This window comes from Zalophus californianus, chromosome 3 (assembly GCF_009762305.2).
Source record: "Zalophus californianus isolate mZalCal1 chromosome 3, mZalCal1.pri.v2, whole genome shotgun sequence".
NCBI classification, from domain to species: Eukaryota; Metazoa; Chordata; class Mammalia; order Carnivora; family Otariidae; genus Zalophus; species Zalophus californianus.
Window position 1 is genome coordinate 75,400,024 of NC_045597.1, and position 27,070 is coordinate 75,427,093.

The 27,070-nt window shown below is 40.8% G+C and overlaps 1 protein-coding gene across 7 annotated transcripts in view; it reads right to left on the bottom strand.

The window, feature by feature from the left end:
* Positions 1–27,070, bottom strand: part of ATP8A2 (ATPase phospholipid transporting 8A2) — a 581,949-nt gene that overhangs the window by 148,182 nt on the left and 406,697 nt on the right. For 6 of the 7 annotated variants that reach the window (XM_027591115.2, XM_027591114.2, XM_027591112.2 and 3 more), the window contains 6 exons: positions 26,029–26,103; positions 18,869–18,991; positions 16,711–16,789; positions 3,073–3,134; positions 2,587–2,643; positions 1,151–1,258 (listed from right to left, as the gene is read on the bottom strand). In XM_027591115.2, coding sequence (XP_027446916.1) covers positions 1,151–1,258; positions 2,587–2,643; positions 3,073–3,134; positions 16,711–16,789; positions 18,869–18,991; positions 26,029–26,103 — 504 coding nt within the window. Of the gene's footprint in view, positions 1–1,150; positions 1,259–2,586; positions 2,644–3,072; positions 3,135–11,573; positions 11,692–16,710; positions 16,790–18,868; positions 18,992–26,028; positions 26,104–27,070 lie in introns of those variants that run through there. The other variant, XM_035726894.1, reaches the window with a different exon arrangement.

Below are 27,070 nucleotides of genomic sequence, written 5' to 3' on the forward strand. Positions count from 1 at the left end.
CTCTTCTCATCCTTGGTTCTGTTCTATAGCATGAGCGTCCTCATGCAAATCGGGGTGGCTATATAGATTCTAACATTCAATTGGCCCAAAGTATGTGTCTTACAACTAGCTGCCTCTTGGGCCAAGGGTATTCACAAAGGCTTGGATCTGGGGAGAGGACCAGGCAGGCCTGGGAAATGGGCTTTTGTGGCTATTGGGGAAGGAAATTCAAGATCCTGGGAACCTAGGGGATGGACTAGAAGTAGGGTTCTGTCTCTGTGTACCATGGGCTTCTCACCCTATGAAGAGGAACAGATCCAGCCAAGGCTGGCCAGTTCAGAGGCTTCCAAAGCACAGAGCCTGGGGCAGCCACTTGCTGGGATCTTAGGGCAGTGCTGGATATGGGCAGACCCCAAAATGGGGGTCTATGGGGTGAGCCTGGAGTGTCTGGGCCTATGCAGCTTCATCTGTAAACTGAGGTGGTTCAGAACCTGGAACTGTCAAACTCCTCTCCAGACCCAATACTATAGGGTTCTAAGATCCAGCTTGTCATTGTTGATGGCTTAGTCTCAAACACTGGATAAAGATAATACAAAAGAAAAGAAAATACTAAACAAATTTAAATGAGTATATAGGTCTTCAATCTCAGCCTCTCTAGTTCAAGAGAACAATGAGATATTCTGGTTAATCAATGATCTGGCTAATGGAGTTGTTAGATTTCTCTTTCACAGGTGACTAATAATCAGATCATTGTAGTACACTTAATCTCACGATGACCATCCACATCATCACTGGATGGTGAACGACTCAGAACATCTCCAGTTTTCCAAGGGCCATGAACTACCTGGACACATCAGGACTGTGTGTAATTAATACACAATTCATTATGGAAATGTGGACATGCCAGGTAGGCCAGCAGATTTAAGTTGACAATCTCCAATACGTAATAAAATAAAATTTAAAAAAAATTTCAAATGCCATTTCTGTGGACAAGGCAACCTCTTCCAGGTTCTCTGATTTGGTCTGTTTCCCTCCTGATGAATGCTGATGGAAGCAGGCCGCACCAACCTCTCCTGAAGTTCATCAGTGTCATGAGACATAGAGAGCCCACACACGGAAAGCATTGTTGTCATGAGACAGGGAAAGCCCACTCACAGTTAGGAGCACTGACCTGTCCTTTCATATCTGGAGCAATGGGAATGGTGGGCCAGATGGTTGAGTAGACACCAAAAAACACCAGCCAGATCAGCATGCTTCCCCAGACAGCCAGATGACTGAACTGCAAAGGAAACACAGACTCAGGTGGGGCTTCTCTGCTGGCAAAGGAGAGCCACCCGAACCCCACCTGCAGCAGAACCCCTGTGTCCAGGCCAGCTTTCTTCATGGAAACGTTTTGACTAGTCATCCGTCATTGGAAAGTGCCGTCTCGTAATTATCTTGTCTCAGAATGTTACACAGTGAATTCAAGGAACTGGTGGCCCCAAACTACCCTGAAGATCAAGGTGCTTTCCCTGCCTCAGCGGACTTTCTCCTAGACCCATTGCACAGTTTTAGCTGGCCCCTGGCTGATCCTCACCAGTATTTGCTCCAGCTTGGAGCTACACAGGCCAGTTCACCTTAATCCAGTAAGAAAGCACCAGATGGACAAAAAGAACAAGATGTTCTTACTTATTGTTTTGAGACTTTGATTATTCTTCTCATTTTCCAAAGAATTTTTTACAAATCTGGGTTGGATATTACATCTTAACAATCCTTTAAGCATCTGCTGAGTTGTTAGCCTTTTCTCCTTTGTCTTAATATGACGACCCTTGACTTCTTCCTTCCAGACTCCATGATATAATCCATCATCAAAGTCTGTTAGCTTTTCAAAAATAATACTTTTGGAATCTGACCATTGCTCACTACCTCCTCCTGTAAGAGCCCAGGCCAAGCCTCTTGTCTGGATTAATTACCATTGTCACTTGATGGATTCCCCACAAGCATCTCCAACCTCCTCCCTCATTTTCCCAGCACAGAATTAGGAGCCTATTTATACAACAGTGATAAATAAACACGAAACATGGGTTATGTTCCCAAAATGTGGTACATCACCAAAATGTCTAAAATTGGGGAATGATTAAATGATGGGATATTGATCAAACTTAATACTCTTTAATCATGAACAAAGATTTTGTAGAAGTAAATTTAAGGTGTGGAAAAAAGGATCACAAAACTATATGCTCTATAATGCATTATCTTATTAAAAATATAAACGTGGAACGTCTGTAATGTTATCCAGAAAAGTGTTAACAGTAACTGTCTCTTGCTCATAAAGTTATGGAAATTAGAAATTCTCCTTTTTGTCTTTCTGTATTTTCTGTGTGCATATACATTTGAAATGAGAGGACTGTTAATAGCTTAGAGCTGTTAGTAAGTACCAAGCAAATGAATCACCAGAAAACTTTGGATTTGCAAATTTGCCCTGATAAAGATCAAATGACAACTTTTACATGCAAAATTTAAATAAGATAGCTAGATCCTGCTGATTGGTTTCCCAAAGCTTAAAAAAAGATCCATGCCATTAAAATATCTGTAGTGGATAGTGCAACAGTTCCAGAGAAAACTTACTTTAGTCCATGCTGTGGTCTCCAAACCAGCTTTCAGACACACAGTGACAACAACATACTGTGAAAACAAACAGGAATTGGGGAAAATGTATTATCCTCAGTGACTTATTATTACTTTCCAGGAGAAATCCCAAGTCTCCCCTCCAGAGGTGGTGGGAGTCACTTTTGTGCTTTTCTTAGCTTGGAGAGATTTGGGGAAAATCACCTTCTTCAGTGCTGCCTTTTTCACAGCTAGATGTGAAACTGTCATTTGAAGAACGGGGTGACCTGGTAATCACCTGTCTAGAAATCTTGACTCTGCAAAATCTCCGTTAGGAAATGAGGTAAGCATTTCACAACCATTTTGAGCTTTAAGGAATCTACACTATAGAGTTGAAAGATTTAAAACAAATCATATGAAGAAAGGCCTTATATAAAGGGCTTCCAGAGGCAGCGCCCACACGTATGCCACTTAAGAACAGTTCCGTAAACAGAGAGATAAACTTACCGTGTAAACAATATTTCCAACAAACAAATAGTCTGTGGCCTGGCCACTGGCCAATGCAGTATCTGAAAAACAAAGAAGTTATTACTAACTTCTGGGGAAGAGCACTGCAATCTGTTTTGTTCAGAACATAAAAACAGAACTTTAGAAACATTTATCAAATGGTAAGGGAATTTCAAAAATTGCATCATCTGTGATTCTAATGCCTACTCTTTCTGTGAATTTTTTTCATCTTATATTTTCTCCAAATGAAGCAAACAAACAAAATCAGGTTTCTAACAAACTGAACCAAACACTTGATCTGTATTGAAATTTACATTTTTATAAAGATTAAAATCTCCCTTTGTGAGGTTAAACAAAGGGAAGAGTAAGAACATAATAATATCTTTATTAAGAGCAGCATTAGACTTTTTATGAGTGCTCTTTTACTATTTATTTTTAATTTTTGCAAATTGGAACTATGGACCAATAAAGGAAGATAACTACGTGAGTACAAATCAATTCATAATTACTGAACTCAGAGAATCTTGGGGGATATTCACTACTCATGTTCTCATATGTAATTGCATGAACTTCTGAAGTCTATAAATTGGGGGAATGCAAGCAATCCAATGAGAGACATCCAGACAATACAACTAGGATTTTGAAGCTTTAATTTTCTTATCTTTTCTACTTTTTTCCTTTTTATGGATGACTATTACAATGTATAAAACAATCACTAAGGCTGAAAACTCTAATAGAATTGTCTAACTTCCATCAGCTAGCCTGTTGTGAAAAGTCTGGTTATTATCCTGAGGGGTCAAAGCCTGTTTCAACATCAGGAATGGTTTCTTTGGATGGCACTGCTAATCTCCTTTTATTCCCTTTTATACTCAAATTCAGATCTCTGGCTGACAGACCAAGTATTATAGGGATTTTTGTGTTCAAATTTCCAATCCAGTAGCTGCCATACACACATATTTGGGTTGGCTGATTTACCCATCTGTTTATTGAGGAATCTGACTTTTATTAAATATTCAAGATCTGTTTAGTTTTCTAAAACACCAAAATGACCAAGTAGCATCATAGGCAGAATCTGGTCATTGTGGGGCCATAGATCGAGCTCCAGGGTGTGCCCTTTCTCCTGATTCTAGATAAGTATATTTGTGGATAGAAGGAAAGAAGAACTACAAAGTGACATTATGGGCTATATTAACTATACACCTAAACTAAGGGACTGCTGCTGGGGAACATAAGAATTATCCTATGAGAACACAGAGAGATGGCCACGACTTACAAAGGAATGATCTGGAAATTTAGAGGAGACACTTGAAACTTAGGCAGAATTTCATTAAAAGGAAAGGAAGGAAAAAGTTCAAAACACCTATTCTTCCATTCTTGAGCAATAAATAGGAATGAAACACTGAAACATGCTGTAACATGGGTGAACCTTGAAAATCTTGTGCTAAGTGAAAGAAGCCAGTCAAAAAGGCCATCTATTGTAGGATTCTACTTCTTGAACTGTTCAGAAGAGGCAAATCTACAGAGACAGAAAGTAGACTAGAGATCATCAGGAGGTGGGAGTTTTTGGGGGGCGGGGCCAGAATGGGAAGTAACTGCTCGTGGTTATGGGGTTTCTTTTGGGGGCAATGAAAATGCTCAAACACTGATTAACTGATATAAGGTGACAGTTGCACAATTACATGATATATACCATAGAATTGTACCCTTTAAATGAGTGGATTTTAGGGTATGTAAATTATGTATTGATAAAGCTGATATAAAAAAAATTCAGTTCCTCAGTCACACTTAGTCACATTTCAAACACTCAATGGCCACAGGTGGCTAGTGACTACTATATAGGACACCACGGATACAGAACATCTCCATTGTCACAGAAAGTTCTACTGGACATTGCAGGCCAGAGCAGCTATGCTGAAGGTGGAAAGAAGTGGTAGGAATTGGCACATATTTTGAAGATGTTAGGATTTAGGATTTGGATGTGGGGTGGAAAAAAATGCGAGGAATCAAGGGTGATTTAAGGTTTTTGCCTGAGTACCTAGGTGAACAGTGATATCATTTACCAGATTCTGGTCATATTAATACAGGAATATTGATTAAAAGAGTGACACATTAAAACCTGGTACTGAGTGGTCAATATTTTAAATTCACAATAGGAAGAACAGGTAACAAAGAAGCATGATGCTATTAAGAGAGAAACAAAAGCATACAGAGGAAAATGAGGTGGTGAGGAGTCAGGTTAGTGGGGAACAAAAATCACAGCAATGAGCATTAGAAGACCATATTCCAGCCCTGCTCTCTTGTTCCAGCTCTACCATTATTTAGTTCCTTAAAATGTTCAGTTCTAAGTCTCTTTCCACATCTCTAAGATGGGGATTTTATACTAGATACAGATGATGATGGTTGAATTATCACTAAGGTTCCTCTAAGAAAATTCTGAGATGATAAGGTCTGCGTTCTTCATTGCTACATCAGCCCCAGGTGTGTAATGGTAGAAACTGGAGCGTTTCAGATCTTCTTCCTGTTCAATTTAGCTCAGGGGGGTTTTCCTAGTCTCAGCCTATGTTCCTGAAAGGAGAACAATGACATGAGTGCCCTGAAGTACCCACACTAAGCCCTAATGGAGTCCAGAGTCAACGCTGACCAGATGCAAGAGTTAGAAGGGGTATGAGACCAAACTGAAAATCAGAGTTCACAGTCATGGTTTGACAACTTTTTGAATTTCCTTTTAGTACTAATATTTCAAATGTTTGCTGATGCACATACTAAAAGAAATGAACTATACAAGGCATTTGTCTAATATGAAGGGCTTAGAATATGTTTCAGATTTTATGGCCATAAACAGAAAATTGCTAAGCATCGTAAGAAATTCTACATTCAAAAGAGAGCATGTGATTCTATGACTCACTCTATGAGCACTTTACGTATATTTGTATGCTTATTAACAGATGTAATACTAGTGTATTATTTCAGTTACTAATATGCAATAATAGTATACGTAATACTCCTTTGCTATTCTAACTATATGAAAACAGTATTATTATCTGCATAATCCAGATGAGAAAACTAGGGCAGCAAAGAGAAGTCAAATGACATGAAAAAGGTCATGCACTTAGTAACGAACTGTAAATGAGGGTTTGTTTTCATTACTGACCTAGAAAAATGGATCCCAAAGAAAAAAAGAAAACTCCAAGAAGAAAAAAAAATATATTAAAATGTACTCCTTTGAAATACCAACACCTAATGGGAAAGAACTTCCAGGAGAGAATTAAGGAGGACAGGTAATTAGGTTCCTGTGACAGAGATTCTGGGCCACATAGGAAGTAAATGTAATGCACCGACCTGGTGAGCAGCAGATACCCCCTGGAACCTGAGTTAGGTGGGCACAGCAGCAGTCCCGAGTTTCTCAACCTTGGCACTGCTGACATTTTTCCAGATAACTCTTTGTTGTGCGCGACTGTCCTGTGCATTGCCGGATGTTTGGCAGCACCCCTGCCTCCACCCGGCGAATGCCAGGAGTCCCCACTCACTAGCTGTGACAATGAAAACTTTCTCCAGACGTTGCCAAATGTGTCCTGGGGGCCAAATTGCCCTGTCTGAGAACCACAGCTTTGGAGGTAAGACAAAAGAGGAACTGGAATATACAGAAGCGTACAGAATATACTGACGTGAGAGTGTCTAATGTAAGAAGGGAACCCTCTTCACTCCCGTCAGACTAGGAGAGAACGCAGTGACCCCCAGTTGTCCCACGATCAATCGATCGATCGACAGGAAGAAACAGCAGGAGGCTTTAGTACAAAGTGATGCAACTCACAACACCAGATGGCCTTTAGAAGGGGGCAAACTCCGGGATTACCTGTGGGACTGAGAACTCATTTATGAGGCCAGGACCTCTGTGACTACTGAACGCTCTGTGGACAACTTGGTGTGGAGAGAAAATAGGGAAGACTAAAAGACATTTTCCAACCGTAGCTTTTAGAATCTTATAATGCATTAATTTCTACCTTATCAAGAGAGTAAAATGCTCACTGGCATTAAATACAATGTTTATACGTGAGGTAATCTGAACATGCTTAAAGTAACTTTTAGAGAAGACAGGATAAACCTTTTATTTCTGTTCATCGTTTTGGGAGGATAACTCAGCACTGCGTCTTCGCTTTCTGCTGAGGAAAGAGTATCTCCTGCCCCACTCCAAACTCAGACCATCTGGAAAGAATTTACTCCTTGAAGGAGAAACTCCTAAACCAACTTGAGATTCTGGGACACGCCAAAAGTCTCAAAAAGATAGCATCCTTTAGACAAGTCACAAGTCATCACTCTGTACACCCCATTAGGGAAATTCCCACAGAATGGATTGTTCCCTTACGGTTATATTTCAACTGCTTTAGAAGCAAATACCTGTGGGCATCATCTTTGTTAAATCCTGCCAATAACATACTACTGAAGGAAAGATCAGAAGTCCTAAGAAATCATTTGTGAATGAATGCAGCAATATGCTACAGCTTGCTGATAATTCAAGTGTGGAAAAGCCCATTAGACTGTCCAGTGTATTCCTGAAGCACGCTGCTGACAAATTCTTTCTTCCCACTTTACTTAAACGTAATAAATAGCACTGTTACAATTCCGGCGATCCACTCAGGAAAACATCTTTCTTGTAGTTTAGCTGTTTTTATTTTAGTCAGATATTTAAAATCACAAGTGATTTTTTTTTGAAAGGGAAAAAGTAACCCCCAAACCCAGGTGAGTGGTTCGAGTTCCGCAAGCCAGCCTTCAGAACATTATTTAACTGCCATCTGTGTAAATGAGAGTGAGAACATTACTTCACACAAAGCAGCAAGGGGTGGTAGAGATGGCTATTTGGGTGGAAGGGGGCAGTGAGAAGGGAAGGGACAATTCAGGCAAAAAAGGAAATCAGCCTGCAGAGAGGTATGGAGGGGAACGCCCCTCCCCCGCTGGGTCGAGGGTTGAGCTATGGGACCCTGGTGGTGTGTGGGTAGGTGCCAAACCGTGCAAGGCTCTCGAGAGGTCCCTCATAAGAGAGATCCATCAAAAGGGCATGTGGAGAGATGTGATCTCACCAAACCTTTGTTGTCCTATCTTAACCAGCAGGACGCTGAGCACTTCCTAACAGAAGCCCATCATTAGCACACAAAGGCTTGACTGAACAGGAGGAGAGAGGTCAGGGGGATTAAGCTGCCTATTGCACCAAACAGCTGCTGTTTACCCCAAATGGGACCAGTAGGCCTTTTGCAAATCGAGGATCAAATTCACCCAGATGAGAGATGAAATGAGAGAGGAGGGCACTGCCTCTCCCAAAAGTCCATAGGAAGATTTCCATAGAGTGAAGAACTTAAAGAGTAGGAAAAATTCCCCCATCTACTTCGATAAGACAGAGCCATGTTTAGAATAATACAATGGCTCCATGTGATGTAAAACCCAGTATAAGGATGGTGTTTCCTATGGACATCAAAAGTGTTAAACAAAGTGACAGAGGTGGGGACACTCTCCCAGGTAGTCCGCTCATTCTCTTAGAGGCCAATATCATGCTGGGGCTTTAGGCTCCACTGACCCACAGCAGTGGGTGCCACTGTTCTTCCAGACTTATATTGTTTGCAAAATCTGCTTGGATCCAGGGGCCAACATAAAGTAGGATTAGCCAAATGTGGTTTAGAAATAGTCACTCAAACAGACTATTGTGAACAACTGGGACAAAACCACATGGACCCTCCACATTAGTAGTGACAGCCCAAAATGGTTGCATGCAAAAACCTCTCTGAAAATATTTGTGGGAAAACCCACAATTTGTAAGGAAAGTATGTCTCATTTTCTAAGCAGATGGAATGATCAAGGAACTTACTTCAGAATATTCCAAAGGGCTAGGTTGGTGACATTTTATAAAGATGCCATTTCAATTAAATCCTCATTAAAAGCATTACATCATTACCCAACTAAACCACAAGAATGCATCCAGAAATGGCTCTGACAAAAAGCAAAATCTGAAGACAAAGTTATAGCATGGTCCTGTATGGTTAGAGAAGACAGGATTTAATAATCAAGAAAACAGATGGGGTGAATTTATATGTGCATTTTTAATGAAGTAAGAATCCACGGAACACCTGAATTACAAATCACAAGCACCTCACTCACATATGACTCAGGAGGGAGAACTGAGGTGGAGGCGCACCATTCCCTTGACATCCAGGCACCTGCCAAGAATTCTGGCTGCAGAGCAGATGCCAAGTTTCTCCTGCTTTCCTGTTCCCACCCTTTGGCTTCAGAGTTCTCAGCAGCTTTGGTTGAGAGCAGCCCTTACTCCAGAATATGCACAGGGTGTCTCTTCCCCATCTTACTCTCTGGGCCTCTCAAGACTGCAGATGTTTGAAGGAGGTACTATGCCAACCAGGTACTACTGGATTAATATCAGGAGTGAAGAGGTATTCTAAGTTCCAAGTAACTCATTTACAAACAAACTTTTACAACTCACCCTGCTCAAATGCCTGGACTGCCTGGACTATAACTGAAACTATTCTTTTTGCTTCCAATGCTATGTATTCACCAAGAGAAAATTTATTTTTTCCTTTCTCTGTAAAGAGTGGTATAAAATATTGGAAAGAGTTTATAGGAGGTAGAGTTTATACAAGTGTTAGTGATTATAATTACATTCATAACCAGTGCTGGGTTAAGTTCCTGGTTATATAAGCCTTTTTGCTGGATTTTCTCCTCTCTACTGCCATTATTGATGACAAAGTGAAGGATACAAAACTCAAATTTCAATCTGCTTTTTTTTTCCACTTTTGTTTACTAAAAATGGATTTTAAAAAGGTAGTTTAAAAAAAGGTGGTAACAATGATGAAAAGTGAACTTGATGGCCAATGTCCAACAGCCACCTGTGTAGCCATAGACTCTTGTTCTTGGGTACATAGCTAAGTAATGTTCCCTAGCTCCTTGTACCCAGGTGGGGCCCTGTGACCAGTCTTTGCCAATCGGACATGAGCAGAAGTGATGGATCATCTCCCAGAGATGGTCAAGAGCAACCACTCCTTCTCCTGGTTCTGTCCCCTATTAATGTGAAGGCTGAGAGTGCACTCAGGGGTCATGCATGAAATGGAGCCCCACTGTATTGAAATGGACCCAGAATTCATTTTCATGAGGTATGGTAAGATACACAGACATGGAAATGATTGTCGTGAAGGACAAAGTTTATACATAGAGATCCCTAGAAACAGGAGGCGTGGATGCCATGCAAGCCCACAAGGGAAAGCACCGGGGTCAGTAAGGAGGAAGAAGAGGAAAAGGGAGAACATGGTCCAGAGCCTTTACTGGGGTTTTCAGGGGATGGAATGGACAAAGCAGGGTAGGTATGCTGTGTAAGTTTAGGATTGGATGGTGTGAATAATTTCAGCAGGCTCTGGGTTATAGGAGTGATCTCTAGTTGTCTGGTATCTGGCCCCAGGGTGATTTAGGGCAGGGAGAATATTGCGTTGGTGCATGACAGTTCAGAGAGGAGATGGTTGGGGGTGTGGCCTCCAGGCTGGTTGATATGAGTATCAGAGACATTCTTGCAGGGGAGTCCTTCGCTCTCTCTAAGAATGAAGTAGCCCTGGGAGGGGCAGTCTCTCCAGGATCAAGGCCCCAATTATCAGAGCATCAAAAATGTGGGTAAAAAAATACGGAACATAAGAAAATATGCTCAATGCACTCTTCCGATTGACAGTGACATGAGTAAGAAATTAGCTTTTATTGGGATATGTTCCAAGATTTGGGGGTTGTTTGTTACAGATTAGTCCCACCCTGGCTAATGCACCTCAATTCAACTTCCTGATAAAGTTATAAGGGTTAGTGAAATCGGGGAACTCTGGCTCACGCCTCTTAAAGCGTTACACTGAACCTGACTGTTTCAAATATGCGTAACATGGGGCTTATTAAAAGAGACACTGAAACCTAAGAGATATTTAACTGAATGAAAACAATGGGCCTCCAGCCCAATTCTGTTTCCAAACACCCGCACTACAGATTTGTGAGGCAGAACACAATGTCCGAGCTTTCCCTCAAGAGGTCATTGTGTTTAAAACAAGCTCAAATAAAACAAAAAGTGTTCTGAATTTGGAAACTTGGGTTTAATTTAAGTATACTACAATGGGGTTAGTAATGAGATATTTAGATTTATAAGCTGTAGTTTCATTTGTACAAAAATCTAAAAAACTTCCAAAGTATTCCATCTTTCTAGTTTTTAGTGAACAAGCCCCGTTCACTTCACCTACATGCTTCGGGGTCTTGGGAAGATCCTGCACTACACTCTGTCTTTTCAGCAGGGGTTCCAGATGGCGGAGGCCACATGGAGTAATCACCCCCCTTTCTGTCCCATTTACCTTTTAATGTTCATCCCTAGATTGTTTCCATGGATTTCAGATCTTTTCAAATATGGGCACAGTAGGGTAGTGACTTGTAAAGGGGAACGAAACGTTGGCTTACTTGAAAATACAGCACTTTGTTGGGAAACTCTGTGGCTGCAATCGCACATTCTCCTGGCAGGCCCAAGCGCTACAGCCATCAAGTAGGTTCGGGCCGTATTCACCCACGCAATATGGGCTCCCTATGGGATGCTCAGAAGCCGGTGTTGGCCTGGCACAGAGAACAGACTCATTTAGCTTTTCCTTTTTAATGAATACATAACTGAGTTTAAGAAGTTGCAGTCTCAGAGAACAATGGCATTCTTGCCCAAACTTAGCTGAATGTGAAGCAAGGCAAGTCATTAGGATTTATGTGATATAAAATAGCTAAATTTTCAGCACCAGGTACGGATCAGAAGTAGTTCAAGCTCAGATGACCGAATAATGCCATAAGCAGAGACAAGCAGGCTATGTTTCATCTTATACATGTGCACAGTTTACAAAACTGGTCTTCTAGAAGCACATTTATTAAAAAGTATGAAACAGCCTTTTCCAGAAACCTCAAAAGACCTTGCTGCTTAATTAGTGCCAATAAAATAAGTATCCATACGGTAATTTTCCTTCTGAAAAGGGGTGGGAATGATTTCCAGGGTGTGGACTATGAAGAATGGAGAAACAAATGTTTTGAGGAATTTTTCTCTGCTGCTAAGTATATTCTCTTTCTCCTCACCTCCCTCTTAAATTTCATCAAGAAAAATCTGAAAGTTTCCTTTTTTTAAGTCAAAACTGATTCTACTTTCTTTTGCCAATAACCACATTCCACTTCAAGGATGATTACTCAAATATGCAGACTGGATACCACCAATGGAAAACCTGAGTGGCCTGACACAAAGGGTCTTGATGAATTTTGGTCCCTGCAAAGGTGACATCTCCGGTTTTAACCTAGACTCACTTTCAGATCAAAGGGTGGGAGCTGCAGACAGGCTTTGGGGACTGAGCGTAAGGTTGTGATGGTTGGAAGAAATCTGATTTGCTGAATTGCTTGAGTGGAAAAATTTATTTTGAAACTTGAAATGAATCATCACAAACTCCATCAGCAAAGGAGTGCTTTGAAAGGTCTATCCAAAACCACGCAAAAATAAGCAAAGCAAAATACTTGGAACCTTTCTAAGGAATGAATGACGGGCTCACACCTTCTCAAAAATATTTCTTCCCGACAATTATGTGCCCAAAGTGAACAACACTGGTATGTAAGCCTCTAAGCCTCTCTTCATGGATAGTGGAGAGGGAAGCCCCTAGTAAAATTCACCATCTTTGTGACATAATCCACAAAGTGTGGAACAATGAAATGAAGGACTCTAGGGACCTTAGCCCATCAGGCAAAACTCCTTTAGGGCCCTGGGTGTGGGTTAGAGTCTGGGGGACACCTTCAGGTGGGACTTGGGGGTGGATAGAGACACTCCTCTGTTAGATCAGGGTCCCCCAGGCCTTGAAAGTGTCTCAGTTCCTCTCAAATCAGTGCCATGTTCCTGCATTTCTTTGGGGGTGGGGTGATACACCATTTTAAATGGTGATTCAAAGTGTAGCAGGAACTCATTTATAGTTAAGACAGTAAATCAGCACATATAAACAAGTAATCCAATCAGCTGCCATATCCCTGTCTTCTCAAACTTGCAATCTTTCTCGATTTCCACCACTGACTTTCTTTCTCCCTCCCGCCACCCCCCCCAAAAAAATTCATGCTCTTGCCAAACATTATGTGTTTTTCTACACACCAGTCTTCCTACCTCCAACCTCTCACTGAGAAAAGTCCGCACCTGGGTTTTCCTGATATGACCCTTACCTAACCCTGACCTTCCACCCTCCTTTCCAGCCACTCCCGACTGCAGGTGCCATTGCTGACCCAGGGGATGTTGGGAATATGTGAAGACATGTTTTGATCTATTATAGTTGCACAAGGATAGGGAAAGAAGGAGGGAAGGTTACCAACATTTTGCTGTCCAGCATCCTGAAATGCTCATCAGGGAGCCCAGCGAAGTCTGGAATCCAGGTAACCTCCAGCCCCACATTGGGAAATACTGCCCATGGTGTCTTCAGGTTTGTGTGCTTGCCTGGTTGGTCCAGGAATGCTCTCGCTCCCCAACTTTTCCCACCCCTGTCCTGCCCCATTTGATCAGCCCCTCCTCATCTTTCAAGAACATAAATGTCACTTCCTTGGAGAAGCCTCTTCCTTGACCCACTGGACTGGGCTGTGTCCCCACAGCACACAGCACACTGGCCATGAAGCCGTGATATACACACCTCCTGATCATCAGCTCTGACCTCCCAGAAGCTGCCAGGGGCGGGGAGGGGAGAGGAAGCATTTTGACGTGTGCTCTCCTCTCAGGGTCTGGCACATCACAGATATGCTGTGACTCTGCTAAATCAAGAGGTTCTAAAAACATGCTCCTTCCTCTTCAAGCACATTCCCATTTCCTGGGTGTAACTCTCCTTACACGCTCCCTGTAATACCCGGACACACAACTAGTGTTCTTGCCTCTAGTTCTCCTTCTACCATTCACCTTACCAGACATGATACATTCAGTCCCTCAAATGCCTCTGATCATGGTAGTCTCATTGATCTAAAATCTAGGCTGGGGGCACTTGGGTGGCTCCGATGGTTAAGCATCTGCCTTCGGCTCAGGTCATGATCTCCGGGTCCTGGGATCAAGCCCCGCATCAGGCTCCCTGCTTGGCGGGGAGCCTGCTTCTCCCTCTCCCTCTGCTATTCTCTTCACCTAACTCTTCACCTAACAACTTAAGTCCTGACCTCTTAACATCACATTCAAAACCCTGTGCTGTCCAGCTTTCACCCACCTTCTCAAACCTCTTCCTGTCTTCCACCTTGAAGGGATCAACTCCTCGCAGCATTCCACATCTGCCCTGAAATTCCCCACTTCGTTTGGCTCTTCCTTCCATTCTTACACATCTCGATCCTACTTGGACTTCCAGGCTAAGCCTGGATATTACCTCTTCTAATAAGTCATTAATAATCCCAGATGAAAGGCAGTTTTCTCTCAGCCCTCTGAAATCCCACAGCACATTATCTGTATTTTACTTGAGGCAATTATTTTCTACTTTGTACTAGAAGTTGCCATGCATGAATCTAGTTTCCCTACCAGACTACAAACTCTTTGACAGTAAGACCCACATTGATTCATTCACTTTTCACCCTTAGAATCCACAGTGCCTTAGACATAAATATTGCATGAATAAAGTTAATGAGCAATGATGCAATCATCGTTGCTACACATTAATAGTGAGAATTTAGAAATTAATTCTAAAATATTCATTTGCTGGAGGAAGCCAACTAATGAACAAGCACACCAATGGCCTTCTATAATTCTCTGCCAAATATAATTAATATTTGCAATTTATTTCATCTTACACATTTTCACTCAATAGGTTAACGTTTACAACATAATTAAAAGAAAATCTCTACGCCGAAGGCTTAATACATACAATGAAATAATGGCATTGATGATGATAGTGATAATACAAACTGGAAAAACTCATGCTATGGGCTGGCTACTAGGCAAATTGCCAAATTTGAGGGACATGGATAAGGGTGGCAGAAATGGACTTGAAATTCACTTGGTGTTATCTCTCAGGTAAATTAGTAACTTTTGGGAGTCTGTCTGCTTTTAAACACAGGCTATTTCAGGTGAATGAACAGATTTACATAGTGGCATCTAGGGAGACTATAGCAATTCCACCATAAACAGCAAGCTGTAATTTCAAAGCGCATAATCCTAACTCCAGGATTGGAAAACCATTTCCTCTACTGCAGAATTGGCCACATTAGTAGCAATTCAATGACCATCTTATAAATCTTCTGAGAATCCAAAGGCAAGCACTTTGGAGTTAGGACCAGAGTGCAATGTCTAGATAAGAAGGGTAAGGGGCCTGGCGATGGTACTTGTGGTCCAGTCCATGCTGGTCCCCGTGTCTTCCTGAGTACGGGCTCAGGGATAAGAGGGCAGCTGTCCAAATTGTCCTTAAGCTCATCAGACAAACTGCTTCACATCCCCAGTCCATCCTGCTACAGTGATGGCAGCTTATATCACCAAACTGGCGGAGCTTCTAAAACAAACCACATTCAACACTCTTCTATTTGTAGCCCCTACTCACTCAAAATACATAAAAATCCACACTGAGTAAAGATGAATCACAGGAAAGCTTTAGAGTTCAAAGGACACGATTTTGCTAGAATGGCCCATGTTGCGGGGGCGGTTAGAAGCAGAACATTTTATTTCCTGATCTAGAGACTTAGGGACCCTTGAAGGAAAAGGAGGTCGGATGAAACTCAAAGAACAGGTCACAGGGTGTAATAAATTGGCTGTGCATGCATTTTCTCTGTCGGTATTTAATAGGTTAAAGAATATCAGTGAGGATGAATCATTTCTGTTTGAAGCACAAAACAGATTGACATAGAAACAAAGAGGCTTGGAAGCTTTATATTCTCTGGTTCTCTGAACAATAAAAGGCCTTGTCTAGTCAACATTTGGAGTAATTTTTCCCAAGGGGATTATTACTATTTGAGAAGGATGAAAGAGTAGCATTCTCATGATCCATTTCCCTTTTCTGAGACTAAAAGGTGCGTCTCGTTAGGAGGCAACATTTTGGATGTATTCAGGAGTGTGAGCAAATACAGGCAGCCACGTTTCTCACACGTTCTTTTCCAGCTGGAGGAAAGACTAAAACCAGCGGAGAGAATCAGGCCTCAAAATTTAAAAGGTTGCTTGAAAAGTGTATGTCAAGGAAAGGAGACTTTTTCAAGAAACTAGGTGTAAGGTTAGACTTTCACAAGATTTGAGTGCTTCTGCATAGAGGTATATGAGGTTGGAAAATGAAAGCCCAAGAAATTAACAGAAAATGTCAAACTCGTGGACGAGGGGCATCAATGTTTCATTACAGTACAGTGCTTTGCTTCAAGATCCTCGACTCAGTTATTAAAAATACAGTTTAGAATTTCTAGCCTTTAAACTCTCCAGGCAACTGGAAAGAAAATGGGCTCTCAGAGCCAGAATGCATGAAACCTACAGGCTATAAACTGAGCCTGAGCTCTCATTAGATTTTAGGTATGTTTTTCTTCTAAAATGTGTTCTTGTGATCTCTCGGTCTGCAGACCTGGGAAAAAAAAATTGTGAACAACTGGCACCAGAGGGACTGCAGAGCTACTTGCTGACAGTTGAAATCATGAAGCCGTTACCATGCTCCAGCGCTTTCATGGGAAACCAGAAGAGGATGAGGGAGTGGACCAAGGCGTTGATGCAGTGACCCCAGAAAACCTAAGGGAAAACAAACCAAGGGAGTCAGGAGCTGCCCACAACTCTTGACCTCTGTGCAACTCAACAAATGCCTCATTGTGAAGGATACTGGCAGTGGGCTGCATCGCTCCAGAAGTAGCGTATTATTCTTGAAGTTAAAAAAATACCGATTTCCTCATTTTTACATACAAATGACTGGACTGTCTCCAGATAACATTACCGTGCTGCAAAGACCTAAATATATATGCACATATACATGGACCAATATACAATCTGTCCACATCCAAAAAATGAATTATAATCCTTTTTTTTTTTAGGATCATAAAAAGACAACAGACTTTTACAATCATCTAGAAAGAGAAAGGTATTAGGTCAAAATTGTTACCAAGAGACAGGAACTGTGGACTTTTTGAAAGCATTAAAAACACTTTAAATGTAGATTCCTACATGGTGCTCTCGCTCTTTTGTTTTGCTTTTTAAAATCTCTCCCGAGCAACTTGTTAATTTCTAGGAGTTTGGTTAATATCATGCACATTTAAAAATTCTCTTTAACACTTCAAAGGTCACACAAAAGAACACAAAGTTTAGTTTCTTCTAAATTAAGTTTTTATAAATGCATTTCAATGATCTTTTTAACTACTGAGATGACAGAACTACTATACTGAAGCCAGCTTGAATTTATTTTTAAAAATCTAGATTGTTCTGGGGATTGTCATATAGTTTGATCCTAAGTAGTGGTGGGGAAACAGAAAAATGAAAAAAATTGTAAGACAATGGGATTTTCCCATTTTTAAATGTTCATTTTTTTTCTTCCTTCTCCCTAACCTCTTCACCTACGCCTTCAAAAAACAAACAAACAAACAAACAAAAACTCCACAGTGTCTGCAAATAAGTCTCAGAGCATTCTCAGCTCTACTACCTTTTAAGTGGCTCCATTCCCGACTTACTTCCCATCTTACAGGGCCTTTGAACTCAAGCTCTATAAAAAACAGATTTATAAAAAGAATGCAGAACCAACAGGCCCTGCTTCCCATTGATAAAATCATAGTAAACATGGACTGATACAATTATTCATCCAAGTCTTCCTGTGTATGGAAGACACTAGGACCAATAGGATCCATTTTGTTTTTTCCAGGCTTGGATGTGCCTGTTATGCTTTCCTCAAAATAAGGCAGCTCTGAAAGAAGACTATCAAGTAATACCTGGCTCAAAACAAAAGCTTCAGAGATTGTTCTCTTATGGAGGACTCCCCTTCGCATCCTTACCGAGGCCCGGGGGGCTACCCAAGCAAATCATGCACACAACTGGTGTCCAGTAATTTCACTGACCTCTGTTAAAAGGTTTCAATGAACCTCTGTTTCAACTTCCTAATCTCCCCTCCTGCACAAACATCTAAGACAGAAACATGGCAATACAGGTGACCTGCACCAAGCCAGGCACAGGTCTTCCCTCCTGGCTGGTGGCCCTCAACCACTCTTCCAGTTAGCTAAGACTGACAGACCCCATGATGTCCCCTTTTGCCCATCCTGACTGCAGAATCCTGGCAACACCTAACCCAGCTTCTGCTTGGCCCTTCACAGGATTATTTACACCTTTCAGGTCTAGGGGCTTTCTCTCTTCTGATTCTCCAGTCTGAAAAAAAAGATACCTATGACTGACTTGATTCCTGTGTTGACATCTGGCCAATTTTTCTCACTAGCTAAAGAAACATTTTCTTTTAAAGGAAAAACCAAGCCATGGTGGCGAGAAGGCTCTGTTAGGCAAGCTCCCAGCCCGCCTCAATGCAGGGCTTTATGAAGGGTAAGGGGAGCCTCTGTAGCTGATCCTAAAGGCGCCAGGGCCATGGGTGCTGCTGGCCACATGTGGACAAGAGGAAAGCAGTCAACAAACAGGAACTGAACTTGCAGCACGGAAGCTTCCTTTCTGAGCTGGCATCTTGAATTCACTGGCTTGCTACACTGGGAGAGGGCAGGGGTCTCACCTCTTCTCGAATGTTGTCTCTAATGCATTAGCTCCTCACAGGCAGATAACTAGAGCTGGAAGACATACAGCAGTGCTTATGCCCTTCTGAGGTGACAATTCTGCAATAACACTGTGTACCTTTGTGTTGAAGCCTTCCGCATTCTGGGTGATTTTGTAGAGCTGTGGGAACCTGAGCATGCTCTCCTGGGTGCAAGACCTCTCGAAGATTCCCAGAGTGAAGGGTGGTAGTGCGGTGAAAATCTGTATGGAAAACAATGAGCCATTAAAAGAGGACATTCCGATTCACCTGGCTTAGGTGTTTCCGTTCTGTGGAATGATGACTTAATTTTAAGTCAAGTCCGAACCTGAGATTCAATGATTCACAACTCGCCAGACACCCTCCAAACAAAGAGAGTGCATGGAAGACCGTTTTTAATTGTTACTTAATCAGCATAAAATGAATCCACTGGACATTAAAAACAACACCATAAATATTTGATTAGCTAAGAAATCATGTTAAATTAACAACTACCTTCCTATGTCAAATGAGCGGTGATTTAGGTGGCTTTGTGAAGTGTCGTGCTTTCCGTGAGCATCGGCTAAGACACAACTTTACAACTTCCCATCCTGATCTTATACTCAGATTTCAGGAAGCACAATGTGCTTCATCCATTTATGCATCTGACAGACATTTACTGGGAATGAATTATGGGCCAGACACTGTGATAAGCACCAGGAATAGGTACGGAGATTTAAAGACAGAAGAAGAAGGAAAAGAAGCAGGTCCCTGACCTCCAGGAACTCTGTCTACTGCAGAGGTGGAGACGGGCAGCCAGCAGCAGGCATATAAATAAACACAGAAAACACAGCGCTCTGCAAAACTCATGGGGGAGAGGGTGGAGAAGGAGAAGGGAGAGTCAAGAAAGGACTCTGGGACCAGACTGCCTGACCTGTAAGGTACTGGACCTATGGGATTTGGCAGGAGGAAAAGGTGTGTTGGGGAGAGGGGCACAGAAGGAAGGACTCCCCTGAAACAGGCACCCCTCACAAAGCTTCAGGTCTGAACACATGTGGTACATTTGGGGGTGGGGGTTGGACTTGTAAGACATCCAGGGTGCTGGCTGGCTGAGGACAGGGCATAAGACAGGGCTGGGAAGGAGACCGCAAGCTCCCATGACAATGAGTTTCTTGGGCAGATGGTGCCTTCTGAGACTTTTAACTTTACCTGTAATCTATAGGAGGCGGACACACTCATATTTGTGTTTTGGAAAGAGAAAGCCAGATCCTGAAGAAGAGGTTTGGAATAAAGACGTCATTCCAGCCCAGAGAGCACAGCAGTCCTGCAGGCCATTCTCTTCCTTGGTTCTGGGAATGGCTCACATACTGGGTCACTCGCTGCTAAGCATCAGCATCGAGCAATTCCATACCCGCAGACCCAGCAAGCTCTCAAGCCCGTGGGAACTGGACGTGTGCCTCTGAGAACACTGTGTACACAAGTTACTGGGAGCCTGAGTCCAGATAAATAAGCCTTTTCTAAATCTCTTAGGATAAAGCAATCAGAGATATGGTGGAGGAAGGCCAATAAAACTTGCAGGCTCCTCTTTCAACCTGGAGCAGAAAGGAAAACAGCCCTGGGATGTCAGTGTGCTCCAGATTTCAAGGATAAAAGGCAAGAGTGGTCGTACTCGTCCCTTTCACAGGAATACAAGTTGTCTGTTTAAGGGAGATGCTCCTAACAGACATCTCAGAAGTTTTGCACATTCTTAGTACATCAACTCACCCTTGTGGTTTTGCTTAAATGTGCTATCATGCACACTTGATACTGCCATCTTGCTTTTTGTTTTTGTTTTTGTTTTCTTTTTTACTTGACTTTCTACCCACTTCAAAGCGTCCTACCCCTCACCAATGGCCAACTACCCGGTAGGGCCTACCATATGTTTCACCCTGCTTACAACATACCACGTACACATACATATACTGTTTGGGGATCATTCTTTGTTGTTACAGAAACCAGACATTATTACACATTTTTCTTCATCATATTTCTCTCACAAAACAATGCATTATGGGATGTCCTTCAAGTCCCCTGGGCTTGACACTAATGCAATCTTTTGCATGCCTACATAGTAATTCATAGTATGAATGCACTGTATTTTTTAAGCTATTCACCTACAGATAGACATTCATTTCTTTCCACTTCTTTGTTCCACAAACATTATATAAAAAACATCTACAATATATTATAATATATATACTTTATCTTTTATTTCTATGGGAAAGTTTCTCAGAAACAGGGTGGTGGGGTAAAAAGATACATTTATTTTAAATTTTATAAGATGCTGCTTGGTTGCGTTCACAAGAGTTTACCTTTCCCTTCACAAAGGACAACAGTAATCTTGTTGCTGCTTCCCTATCAGCAATGGGTGTTATATTTAATGTTCTCCAGACTAAAAAACTGGAGATATTAACTCTTACTTTAAAAAATTTACATTTCTGGGGCACCTGGGTGGTGCAGTTGGTTGATCGTCCAACTCTTGGTTTTAGTTCAGTTTGTGATCTCAGGGTCCTGGGATTGAGCCCCGAGCCGGGCTCTGTGCTCAGCGTGGAGTTTGCTTAGAGTTTCTCTATTTCTCTCTCCCTCTGCCTCCCCACCCCCTGCACTTGCTTGTCCTCTCTCTCTCTCTCTCTCCCCCCTCTAAAATAAAAAAATAAATCTTAAAAAATTTACATTTCCCTGACAATCGGTGCGTTTGAGCATGTTTTTATTTGTTGGACATTTGGACTTGCAATTTTGTGAATGGTCTAGTCAGGTCCTTTGTCTGTTTTCTATTTGTGGTTTATCCACTTTTCTAAGGATTCTTGGAGTATAACAGATATCCATTCTGTCTTTATATTATAAAGTTTCATCCAAATGCACTCTGTCTCCTGGCTTTCTTTATGGTTTCTCTTGCCGTATAAAAGTGTTTAATTTTTATATGGTCAAGAATAGCTTTGAGAGTCCAATTATGGTTATGAAGTTTTCAGGAGTTTCCTGCAGGAAGCTTACAGTTTCCATTTTTCACATGTAAGCCTTAACATATCTGGAATTTATTTATCTATGTGGTAAAGACAGAAGTCTAATTTTATTTTTTCCAAATAAAGAGCCAGTTGTTAGAACACAATCAATCCAAACATTTCCCATTAACCTAAAATAGCACCTTTGACATTTATTAAATTCTTACATACTACAGATCTGGAATCCAAAACTGGAATTTACTTCTGGATTCCTTAACTTATGAGTCCAGTTTCATGTCAGCATCACATTGACTTGGTTACAACAGGTTTGTAGTATAGAATGATGTTTAGTAGAGAGAAGTTGACCCGTACAATTGTTCTTTTTTGTACTTTACATCTTTATTCTCAGGTATGTGTTAATTCCATTTATACTTCAATATCATTTCATGCAACTCCCTCCCCCCCCACCAAACAATCACTGGGATTCTATTTGGAATACATAAATTTATATATCAATTTAGAGGAGTTTTTTTTATGATACCATCTTCTCACACGAAAGAAAGGCTTTCTATCTGTTCAACTCTATTTTGTATACTTCAATAAGATTTTGGATTTTTTTTTCTATTTGGTACCGCAAAAATTATTCCTATGCAATGTATATGAAAGTAATTATTATACCTTTGCATTTCTAAGTGCTCATTGCTAGAGTTAAAAAAAAAAAGCTATTGATTGCTAGGATAGAAAAAAGCTATTGGTCCTTATATATTTATTATGAGTCTAGTAGCCTTATAAATTCTCTTATAATTCTAGAATTTCTTTACTGGTATCTTTTGGGTTTTCTGATATACAGCCATTTATGAACACATTCAAAAGGCCACTTTTTGTGTGCATATTTGTATAAACACAGAAATCATTTTTTTCTAGTATTTGTAATAGTTAATTTTCTTGGCAGGTGCTGAAAATTCCAAAAACAAAGCTGAATTATATAGTGATTTCAGGCATCCCTGACTAATTTCTTATTTAAAATGAAATCATTTAAGAATTTTGCCATTTATGGCAATACGCTGTTTTTTGTTGTTTTTTGGTTTTTTGTTTTTTATAAATAGTCTAGATTAGGTTAATTGGCTTCTTTCTTTCCTATTTTACTTAGAGTTCTTATTTTGGGAATGGCAGCTGACTTGTCTCAAATACTTTCTCAGCAACCACTGATGAGATCAGGTTTTTCTTTTTTCTTTCGTTGATATAATGATATTTAGAAATATTTAAAAAGTGTGAACCTCCTATATTCCTGAAATAAGCCCTACTTGGTCAAATATTTTACTCTTTTGATACATTGTTGAACTCTATTTGCTGCTATTTTATTTAGATTTTTTATAATGCTGTTTACAAGTGAGGCTGGCTCACAGTTTTTTCTTCAAATTATTCTGACTTGATAAGATTAAAAGGGATAAATTTTTGAAACAGTTGAAAACACATTAAGAGTTATCTCTTAATAAAATAAGGATGAAATCTAACTGAAATCCATCTGATCATGGTGGTTCTAGTAACCATAAAATAAAATGATGGAGAAATTTGATTATGGATATAATGAGAATCCAATGGGATGACATTCATTCATTATTCTGAGAGATTTAAGAGTTTCAAGTTAGTTTTAATGCTATTTAATCTGCTACGAGAAATGATGACTCGCTACTTTAGCTGGCCTGGGGAATCAAATATAAATATAAAGAGTAAATACAGAAGAAGAAAAAGCAACACAAGCAAGACAGAAATGCTGTTTGGAGAAAATGGCAAGAGGAAATCCAGCCCAGAAGAGGGATCACTAGTGAACATCTCAGATGTCCCAAACTGCCTCTTGTACCATACTGTACTCTGGGCAGTGCGGCTAGAGGGGGGAAAACCTACTAAATAGGCATTATTGGAACAGCCATGGCAAAACTGGAATATGGACTAATATGGATCAGATAATAGTATTGTATCCATGCTTATTTTTAGACTTCAGTCATTATACTGTGGTTATATAAGACTGTGGTCTTAGCATCTATGCACCAAAGTAAGGGGGCCTGATGTCTTCAGTTATTTTCAAGTGGTTCAGAAATGAGTGTATTGGTGTGTGTGTGCCACGAGCGCCCACGAGGGGTGTGCACACACATGCACGTGTGCAGACAGACAATGCAAATGAGGACAAAATGCTAATAACTGAGGAATCTAATACAGGAGTTCTTTGTACTCTTTTTGCAATATTTCTCTGAGTTTCAATTTATTTCAAACAAAATTCACCAAAATAATTTCTACGGGGACAGACTTCCATGTTCTCAAAAGGTTTGGCCCTTTCAGCATGAATGACTTCTGGAGGCCAACACCTTTCTGAGACCACTTCACAGATCCTTGAGAGTCCCAACTCTGCCACCACTGGTTGGTGACTCACTCTAACACCTGTACTGTGTACCTGTAGTGACATGGGCCATTTCACCTGGAAATTCACTTCTCTCCTGCAATATTCTCTTTTCTATAGTCTGGGGGACACAAAGAGCATACCACACATTCCCAACTCTAGGGATCAAAGATCATCGTGGGTCCTAAACTTTCATATGCACAACCGTTCCTAAAAAAAATGTATTTAACATTTTGTTTTGTTTCTCAGTATCTCTGAGAAACTCTGATGGGGCTTAGGAATCTGCATCTTCAAACGAATCCTAGTTATTCTAATGTAAGTGGTGTGTGGACCCTATTTTGACCAACCCTGTCCTATAGCCTATCAGCGTCTTAAGCATAGCAGGCCCTCAGTACAAGTTTGTTGGATTAATTTCAATTGCCCAAGGCTGCACAGAGCTAAGAAAAGAATCCAGCTGTCATGCCTGAGCACAAAAGTAGGGCTAGCTTCCATGCCTCGTGTGACCAGGGGACTTGTATTCCAGTCCTTAGCTCTAAAGCACAGGTTCACAGGTCTCAGCTTCCCATTTATAAATACGTGTATGGGTATGGATTTGGCCCTTTCTGGCACTAAATCATTATGGAGCAGTCAGCATAATTTTCATCTACTCAAAACAGTTTTAAATTCTGCAAAGTTAACAATCTGTCCGAGGGGAGGTCCTTGAGCCTCTATCCATGTGATAAGTGAGTTAGAGTAGCTGTTAGGGCACAGGTGATGAACAGGCACTGATTCAGCCCTGCTCTCACTACGGTCACCTTTGCCTTTTGAGCCTAAGTATTAGTAATAAATGTGCTAGCGTACAGTTCCTAACCGACCAATGCTGTTTAAACTCAAGATATGAACTCAGGCTTAGTGGTAGCTTAGTCTATCTATTTGAGCCTCTTCACCTGTCAAGCTACATAGGGCTGGGGCAACCTGTCATATGCGGCATTTTATACCCAGCACCTAGCATGGTAGCTACTAAAAAAGAAAAAGACTGAGTGGAGATGACTTGAACATCCAGCCACATATGTATATACAAACTAAATATTTATAGCACCACAATGTATACTGTATGTCTGGTAACTGCCATCTATATCTACCTATGATGGCTGCTTCTGACTATAAACTCCCATAGGGCAGGCAACGTCAGAGTTAGTGTCCAAAAGACATGGGAAAGTGCAACTCAAAATGTCGCATGCTGGGGTCTCTAAAGCACCAGGCTATGAGCCCCTTAGTTCTCACCACCAAACAAAAAGCCAAGTAGCTACACTTTGTCATTTTCGGCTTGTAGTTCATATTTATTTCTAGCTTTTGAATCCACAATAGTGAAGTAATGAAAAAAGAACTCTAAAATCATGCAAAATATGGAACAAGCTGATTACCATTCACCATGGGAGCTGGAAGTCAGCATTCATTATTTTAGCACTAGCAGTGGAAGAAAACATTCTTCCACAAGGACAGATACTCTTTTAAGAAGGACAAAAAGGACACTAGATTATGTGCTATATATGTGTGTCTATGTTTAGGAATTCAGATATAAAATTATGAAGTGGAATAGGTTGAGATGTAGCTCAGAAATTTTTACTTGAGCTAAAAACATGGAAATGTTGTGCAGGCATTTAGTAAGGAGGTAACAAGGGTCTATTATCAAGATATATGGGTTAATAATTTCATGGGGTTATTCAAGAATGATCTGCTATGATTGAAACCATGTGTGGAGAGCTTGGGCTTCTGCAGGATGTGTCCCAGCAACAAAGGCTCTAAAGATGTATTTGTGCTGCCTGCTATGTATACAGATGATTGACTTAGATACACTTCCCAGACATAAACAGTAAAGGAATGTCACTGAAGTTCTGCATGCTATCTGATAGAGATGGAGAATGCTTACCACATTGTACAAGCCGATGCACCAACGTTCAAATAAAATCTGCCCAGAAAATCCATTAACAAAGGCGAACCAAAGCTGAAAGAGAAGAAAGTTCAAGAAGTTTTATATCAATATTGACCTAAATGTTTCCATTCACTGAAGAAGTAGCAGGGGAATGTGGACCACCAGCTGGACCCAGCTGCTGAGGGATAAAGAGCCACAGGACGTGGCGGTCTTTCTTTCATAAAATATAAGGTCCCAATATCACATGTACCGATATTTTAAAGGAAATTTATACTGAACGCATACATCAATTTGGTAATGTGCACATATTTACAGAAAAGCACCTTATGTTTAACTTATATCAAATCTGTTTTGTGGCAATGCTTTCTCATTGACTGGAAGAGTCTCAAATTCATGCTTTTTCCCTGTAAAGTTGATTTGGTAAATATGATTGATCCTTGTAGGACTTTCAAACAGATAAAAACCATAAATAAAAAACAACAGAAACTCCTTTATTGGTCATTTGTGTGCTTAGCTCATAAAATATCACCCTCCCCCCCTTAATCGGACATCCACCACTTCAGCCAAGGTCAAAACACAGTAATATGGAAGGAACATGCTCAAGTCATCTTCAGGAGTAACATGGGATGTATAAATAAATAAAATGTAGACGATTATTTATGTCTTCAAGTGGACTATAATTCTAATTGATTAAGCAAGACTGACATAAAAAACAACTGTGGAGCAAAATGTCAGGGAATAAAAATATTTCAGAGAAGGAGCCATCAGGCAGGCATAATTAGGAGAAGATGTGGGGCAGTAAGAGTGCATTAGAAGAGAGGCGAGCCATCACGAGGCTGGCGGAAAACCTGGTCTAGAAGGATGTGAATATGGATAAATGAAATACAAAATGCTGCTGCTTAAAAGTCATCTAAATTTATGGGACACAACAGGATTCCAGTGATTTGGAGGTAAATTTTAAAGCATCCTGTGTAAATCATAGAATCCACCTAAGTGGTAAAAACCATGACAGACTGAATCTGCTACTAGAGTAGAACTA